At 25.1% G+C, this 8,205-nt stretch overlaps 1 protein-coding gene across 1 annotated transcript; it reads right to left on the bottom strand.

Moving 5' to 3' along the window:
• Positions 1 to 204: 204 nt before the first annotated feature.
• LOC135930524 (tetraspanin-31-like) lies at positions 205 to 7,804 on the bottom strand. Its single transcript, XM_065467325.1, has 5 exons — positions 7,674 to 7,804; positions 7,461 to 7,628; positions 7,147 to 7,377; positions 602 to 769; positions 205 to 552 (listed from the first exon to the last, which is right to left on the bottom strand). The coding sequence occupies exons 1-5, from the start codon at positions 7,728 to 7,730 to the stop codon at positions 475 to 477; spliced, it is 702 nt and encodes a 233-aa protein (XP_065323397.1). The 5' UTR covers positions 7,731 to 7,804; the 3' UTR covers positions 205 to 474.
• Between the last annotated feature and the right edge of the window lie 401 nt (positions 7,805 to 8,205).

The raw sequence follows: 8,205 nt of genomic DNA, 5'->3' as shown, positions 1-8,205 counted from the left end.
ATTTTGGAGCGGTTTGAACTAAACCTGAGTGACCTTAAGTATTTTTCTTATATTCCAGTTTTCCGTAAATTTAACAACTTTAGTAATAAAAAAATGGTCGTACTCATTTAAGAAAATCTTTATATATTAGATATTACACTGCGTTATGACCATTTACTCGTAAGTATATGTTATATATAATATATTATACATTTATTCTTCATTGCCAAAAATCATATTTGTGTGAAAATAAGTTAGAAATTTAAGGGAAATAATTAAAATATAAATATTTGCATAGTCGTGAAATAAATGAAATACGAAAAAATATTTAATGAGACGACGCCTATATAATCACTCGATTTATGTAGTAAATTTGATTAGGTCAACTTATTGGTAAAATAATAAAAGGTATAAATTAAAAATTTGTGATTCCTTATGCGATTAATCTAAATAATTAATATTAAGGGACCGAATAGTTAAAATTCAGATGTGACATTATTGAGGAAAAGCATTGAATTCTACGTAAGGATCTTTCATGTTTCTAAACTTCATGGACAGATAAATACCTATAAGCTATAATGGAAATAAAATTAGTTGTACATTTATTTTATTCTTTACAAACCTCGGTAAAACTGAAAAACATTCCTATACCCCCACTCGCCTTTAATGCGGAATCGATTTTTGTGTGCAATTTATTCCAACAGGCGTTACAAGGGCATTTATCGACGGTTGCCTTTGGATCGTCTGTGCAACAAAGGGAATCTATAGGATTTTTTGTACAACAGTGCAGCTTGATAGTGAAATTTTTTTAAAAAATCAATCATACCTTTTAGGTTATATAATATTAGTAATAATTAAAACCGTAAATCTCATGAATATAGAAAATTCTAAATTCTTAATACATATTTATCAAAACAAAATTTTAATAGGAGGAACTTTGTAGTATATTTTTAATCAACCTATCATTTGTTGCTATTTGAGAGCTAGGGCTGCACCAATATTTTTCCGATATTGAAATGACCTAACTATATATGTGCATATCTCAGAATTGGCAGATTTGCAGTTAATTTATAAAACAAAATTATTTCAAGGAAACATTTAGAATCAGACGTCGAATTTTGTTCGGTTTTGCCAATCCAAAACATAGGCTGATTTTATTTGCCGCTACCAACCTCACCTATTTTTGTTCGATAACATATTTTTAAGAGTTATTAACATACAAAGATGGTTAAGTATTAAAAAATATCTGTCAATCTTGTGCCAACTACAAAATACACACATTTATAAGCAGGACATTTTAATATCGGAAAAAAATCAGTGTAGGCCTATTTGAGAGTTATTTTACTAAAATCATAAATACATGATATTTTCGATTTTAAGGTATTATTAGTTAATATTTTTTGAAATTTTCAAAACCTTAGCATATGTACGTTTAAAACTTTACCTATTCGAGCCTATCTCGATCAATGACATATATAATACCTAGACTAACGATTCATTCATTAAAAGTGTACATCAATGCAAATCAGCTGGACGCCATCTAGGTTACACTAATCATTATTAAAATTTTAAACGAGAGCCTAATTTATTCCCATATCTGATGCAAACTTTATTAAAGAATTACCGGATCATCGAGATAGTAAGGAAGCAAGTTATCAATTTAATAGTAGTTTTTAACATGAGAATAATTACTATATGTGTTACCAAAATGGCGGGTCAAGCTGATTTGCTTTTAACGACGCTTAAAAATGCATTTTAATGAATGAATAGTCAGTCAAGGTATTATATATGTCATTGATCTCGATAAACGAAGAAGAAAAATAATAAAAGAAAAATTAGCCATCAAAATATAAATCAAAGAATATTATCCTATTATTCTAATTTTTATAATAAAAATATTCAAAAATTATTATTTAAGACCGACCCAAATATCAAAAATATAATTAATAAATTTTCATACTTTAATGAAAAAGGAGAAATAAACTAAGAAATATTATATTAATTTTTTAAAGTTAGAGAAATTATAAAAATTTAATAAATTTTATCTTAAGTTTATAAAATTTAAGAAAAAAATGAAGCATATTAATTTTTTTTTAAATTATAAGAAATGGTTAGTTATTTTAATCAAAATGGGACCCATTTAAATTAAGTGGGAAGTATAAAATAAGTAGAAATTATAAATTTACAAAACTTTAAAAAAATGTTAATAGAAGATTTTTATAGTTTTGAAATTTTGAGGGCTTTTTAACTATATTTAGGTAATAGCCTGCATCAATGCTACTTTTCTTTATTTTAAAAAAATTATTATTTACTGGGTTGATCAATGATCATGAACATGGATAAAAGTTATAGGGTGATAAAAATACACATTATAACCAATTTAACATTTTCAAATCCAAATACAAACTTAGATCCATCGCCAAAAACAACTTCTGACCATGCGGAAAAAGTCCAATCTTTATATTTCTTTGCTAAATAGTATAGTTACTTCTTTTGGTTAGCCATTAATATCTTAGTATATTGTTAAATAGGCCTATTCAAAAAAAATTCGAATATAATAAATATTTGTTTTATCCGAATACGAATAATTATTTATTCGATTCGAATAAAATGAATTATTCGGAATATTTCATAAATTGCTTTTAATAAATCTAACGTTTGTCATTTCAATTTGATGACCTTCCAATCTGATAGGTGATGTGTTTATAAAAAGACTAGCACAAATTTAAAAAATCTCTGTGAAAATTAAAGCAATATTTAAAATTTATTTGCTGTATTTTTTGAATCTCACGAGAAGTTTATTTTTTGAATCTCAAAATAAATTATATTAAAAAATTGCACAAACAAAGGTATATAAAAATATAATACATCTTAGAATAAATTATTGTTAGTAGCCTAATTATGTTAGAGGAGAATAAAAGTTGACAAAATTTCCTCACAAAAAGAGCGATTATATGAGATCAATAAAGACGGTGAAAAGGCTGCTTGCAATCATTGGTAGAGCATTATAAAATGTAAAGGCAAAACAACACCCCGTCTTATTAATCATTATAATAGGTTTCATTCACACCTAGTGGTTACCTATCTATAAAAGGAACATCAAATGCTTGTGAAAGGCTTTTCTTAGTTGGAACTAATTTGTTGTCAAAAAATCGCATGTTGTAAGGAAAAAAATATAAGAAAAACTATTTGCCTTAAAAATTGGCTTAGAACTATGAATTAAATTAATAATATACATTTTAATTTTGTTTATAACTTGATTACATATTTTTTATCATCAGATTATTGATTATATACTTTTTATTATCAGATTATTATAATCATTTTTTCTGTTTGAAATCAAATTTGCAAAAAAAATTTGTCAATATATTTGAGCATGATATATTTTATTAAGAAAATTTATTTCAATTATTCGAATAATTCGTACGAATACGAATAGTAAATTATTCAATTCAATTCGTCGAATCGAATATGAATAATGCACTATTAGATACGAATTCGTTTTTGAATAGGCCTATTGTTAAACTAAAAAAAAGATATAAAAATTAAAATCACTTTATAAAATATACAGCCCAAATAATGATTCATTCTGTTGCATGTAGCGATAAATAGAGTCATTTTGAGTTAAATGAACAAAATTTGATCCACGATTTTTTGATAATTTGTAAATTGCGTTTATCATTGAATATTGTCACTATGAATAACCTTTGAGGGTAAGCAGATTTGACAGGATCAATTAATTTATTAATATTGTCCTTCATCGTTTCTCTGATTGTGAAGTTTATTAACTAGGACTGATATGTTCATTACTTCTTAATATAAATCAAGAATTCCCTCCTAGTTAATTGGATCAATTAGAATTCCAAGGGGCAATTGAAATTTAAATTGAAAAGTATTTGTGAAAAAATTTAGTTTAACTTTCTTCTTGCAATTGTTAAAAAGAGAACGATCTTACTCTAACTTTAACATTAGTTTGTTATGAGCTCGAAATTCTATAAATTCATAACTTCGAAATTAGTTACCTAATTAAATCATCATTGGAATCCTACCTCAAATCACCATATTGATGATATTTTGGACAAAATATAACAATACAAAATTATGCGTGCAAAGATTGGCAAAAGAGACAATGTAAAACCAGCTCATTTTTTGGGTAAAATAAAAAGTATACAAATACAAATTTTAGCTTTAATTAGTATAGTATGGAGTAGAAGGTTAAATCATGTTACCCTTTTCACATGATAGGTCTCTCAGGAAAAAGCGATTAGTAATGAAATTAAAATATTAAATAAGTGCGCATTTTTCTTCAACTTCCAATGAAAGTATATTTTCATTTTCGCACATTTTATATTTAAAAATAAAGTGGGCAGATGAAGAAAGTTGAAAAAATTCTAATTAAAAACATTAATAGTAATAATTTCTTTTAAAAAAAATGAGAATATAAAATTAATCAATCAAGAATTTAGAAACTAGTTCTCTTAATTAAATTAGCATATTATATAACACTAATTCTTAATTTACAATAAATTTAATCTATAAGATAGAATTGCCTTAACTATATTTATTCAGATTTATTAAGGAATGTACATACTCAAGAAAAAGAAATTGTAATTATTTCCATATCGCTGATTCCCTTTTTATAAACAAACATTAAAATAATTGACCTTTTCAGGTAATTATAAATAGCGAAAATGCAATGATTTTTCTAAAAACCATTGACCCTGAAATCTAGACCTATAGGCGTACAGGAACTAAGATTTGACGAAACTGATCACTATTTCTGTGAAAAACAAGTAGGAAGAAAAAGGTTCTATAATAGATTCAAAAAGGATGAAATAAAATAAAAACAAATATTAAATAAACCTTGTAAGAAAAATATTATTAAAATATTCATAGCCAAAATATATTTTTAACCTTGAAAAAAAATATTTAAAATAAAACTGTACACAACAGGCCAAGGTAGAGGCAAATATGTTTTTGAATACAGTTATATTAATCAATCTATGCTAAAATTTAAAAAAAAGGCAAAAATTGGGCTGTAAAAGGTACAAATAAAAATAATATTAATTAGAGTTTACCGATCCACAAATATTTCACTGGTTCGATATTCATATAAAACCGATCCGATATATTTATTTAGATTAATTTTTATTTAAAATCTATCTTAGAACCAATATCATAAAAAAAATATTTTCAAAAGAAGAAACATTTAAAAATTTTCCACAATATAATTATAAAATAAGCCTAAACATTAATATAGGATCGGCCTTTATAAAACATCGGCCCCGATTCGAGATTTAATATTGGCCCAGCTCTAATGTAAATTATGAATTTACATAAACTTTATATTTCCCATTGTCGACCAGGCCCTGCCCGCCTTTTTATAAATAAATTATGAAATTTTCTAAAAATTATATTATTTAAATATTAGTACTTCAAATTGAGTTGTTTGAGTTTAGTTTTTTTATTTAAAAAAAACATAACGCCAACATTTCTAAATTGTGTTTTTAAAAATATTTATTTTAAATTAAGCGATTATAATTATTTTGAAAAATTAAAATGTTTATTTCAACTTGACATAAGATTCAAAATGAAATTATTATATTTATATTTGTTGGAGAAAAAAAATATATATTACTATCGTCCGTGATTATTATTTTATTAATAATTTTAAAAAAAAACTATTTTGGGTTTTTAAAATATTTTAAAAGACAAAAAAACGTTTACCAATTTGCAGGATATCATTTAAAATAAAGTATTTGAAGAAAAAACGCAACATAAACGTTTCAATTTGGATGCACACTATTATATATTAAATTTTTATATTCAGCAATTAGCAGACAGGAAATTAGCCAATATACCAAAACTAATATCATCACGGTATTAGCCAATACTTTGGCTAATCAAAAGCATGTTTGAAAAAAAATCTAAAATATTTTTTAAAGATTTTTTGCCCAAAATACCTATTAAAGATCACAAAATTGAAGATTGTTTTTAAGGAAGATATATTTACTTATAAAAGATATTTTATTTTAAATATAATTTGATCAAAAAACTTGTTTAAACATACTTAAAAAAATCATATTTTGAAAAACATTTATCATTGTAGTATGTATGTATTGGGTAAAAAAGCAAAGGTATTTTATAATTAATCATTTTTTTTTATATAAATTTATTAAATTAAAGTAAAAAGAAATAAATAAAATATTAACAACACTTTCTTCTTTATATTTTCATAAATAGGCTAAAAAAAATTTAATAGCATAAGTTATCAGTCTGAGTATCAACTACTGGTATTGGATAAAATTGATCAGCCAATAGATACTAATCAATACTATGAACACCAGTTCAATATAGATACCAGTGAGTATTAATACAATATTGATAAAAATTATTGGTACATTTAGCAATGACTCCAACAATTCATATATATCTTACTCTAAGCAATGGAATAGAATGGAAATATAATATCCTTTTCAGTCCTTAGTCCAAGGGTAGATTTTATTAATTTTTCATGGCCCACTCATTCTTGAAGAACTTTTATGATATATATTATAATTAGTAATGCAAGATCTCTCCATTTGAGCTGATTTTTAAAAAAAGCTAACTTAAAATTTTAGCCTGAATAATGCCTCTATTTAGCTAATAAGATTTCTAAACGTTTGCGACATCTATGAGTAAAATATTCAAACTTGCATATTATTTTTCTGGCTAAAATATTGAGTTGGCCATTTTTAAAAATCGTTAAAATGGAGAAATTTTGAATCACTATATATAATGAGGATAAAAAGTGTTTGGAATGAAAAAAAAGTGTGATTGAGAAAAGAGATGTTTTATGATATATCTGATACATACAAAGTCATGTGGGAGGAAAACAGGATTACATCAATGGGAATGGGAGTGAACAAAGAGAAAAACGGATCTTACCCTTAGTTATGTCTATTATAGAAGGTAGAGAAAGGAATTTGAGATAAGAGGTCATCCCAGATATATTCAAATTAAGGATAACTGATAAGTTGTAGTATTTTATTTTAATATTTAAAATGGTAAACATTGACTTAATAATATTAATTTATAGGACCTTAAATCAGGTATTTCAATAGTATATTATTTATTCAAACTATTTATAAAATTTAAAAAATAAAATATAAATCTAATATAATATACTTTGCTGCAGGTTGGATGACCTAATGGGTTTGTCGCAGACGGTTCAAATATATTTGAATTATTAATAAAACCACAGCAGTCAAAATATTTTTGAACATTTGCCTTAACATTGTCATTTGCCAATAACCAACCTCTAGTTGCCAGATTTTGTTGTCGATACATACCAAAACCCAAGCATGCTGAAGCAATCGAGAATTGTACAACAAATAATGTGAAGAGTATAATCATATACTTTTTTGAGATAAGAGTTAAGAAAATATAAACTAATTATTGTAATGTAATTAATATAAAATGTGTTTGTAAAAAAAGGATACAAAAAATAGTATGATTTGATGATGTTTATATGTTCCAAATAAACCTACGATAGCTAAAAATAATAAAAACACACCACATGCTACAATGCCTCCAATTATTGCAATATTTGTTATTTTGTTTGAAAATCTGCCATAAGTAGCTACACTTATTAAAATAAAAGCAATGATCTATAATTTATTAAACATTATTTATAAATATTTGCTAATGTTTACTATGTAAAATATGTTCAAAACGGCTAAAGAACTTCTAGTACATCTAAAGGACCCCATAACAAAAATTACACGTTTTTAACGAGGTAAATAATATTATATATTTAAGCTCCTTGAGGAAATATTTTGTTTACTGTAAATCTAAAAGATGTATCAGTGATTTAATCATAATTTCATTTTTTTATATCATTTTATAATATTTAATATTTAAATATTTTTAAAATATAGCTACAAATTAATTTGAATTCAATATATAGCGTTTCTAAATTGCGGTCTGAGGGTACCCCACATATTTTCTCGTGCGATTTTTTTCCACCTGTTCAATGAAGGGATATTAGTATACCACTGCCAAATTTTGAAAGGACAAATAGATTTATAATCAAGCTAGCTCAATGAGCCATATTTGCATGATTTCCAAGTCTGCCACATTGATTAGTAGTGCCACAATTTTTTAAATAAATCAAAATATGCCACACTAAACTCATCACAGCCAGATTTTGGAAATTTACGAAGTATACCATATAAACAAACAGAA

Source organism: Gordionus sp. m RMFG-2023, chromosome 5 (assembly GCF_954871325.1).
Source record: "Gordionus sp. m RMFG-2023 chromosome 5, tfGorSpeb1-WG-v2, whole genome shotgun sequence".
Taxonomy (NCBI): domain Eukaryota; kingdom Metazoa; phylum Nematomorpha; class Gordioida; order Chordodea; family Parachordodidae; genus Gordionus; species Gordionus sp. m RMFG-2023.
Note: the sequence above shows the minus strand (reverse complement) of the source record. Positions and strands in the feature narration are given on the sequence as shown.

Coding starts and splice junctions, on each gene's coding strand:
- LOC135930524 (XM_065467325.1), bottom strand. CDS start 7,730: ATGGGGTCCTTTAGATGTACTAGAAGTTCTTTAGCCGTTTTGAACATA. Junction 7,378..7,460: donor ATCAAATCATACTATTTTTT/GTATCCTTTTTT, acceptor ATCTCAAAAAAG/TATATGATTATACTCTTCAC. Junction 553..601: donor TGTTTTTCAGTTTTACCGAG/GTTTGTAAAGAA, acceptor TTTCCATTATAG/CTTATAGGTATTTATCTGTC.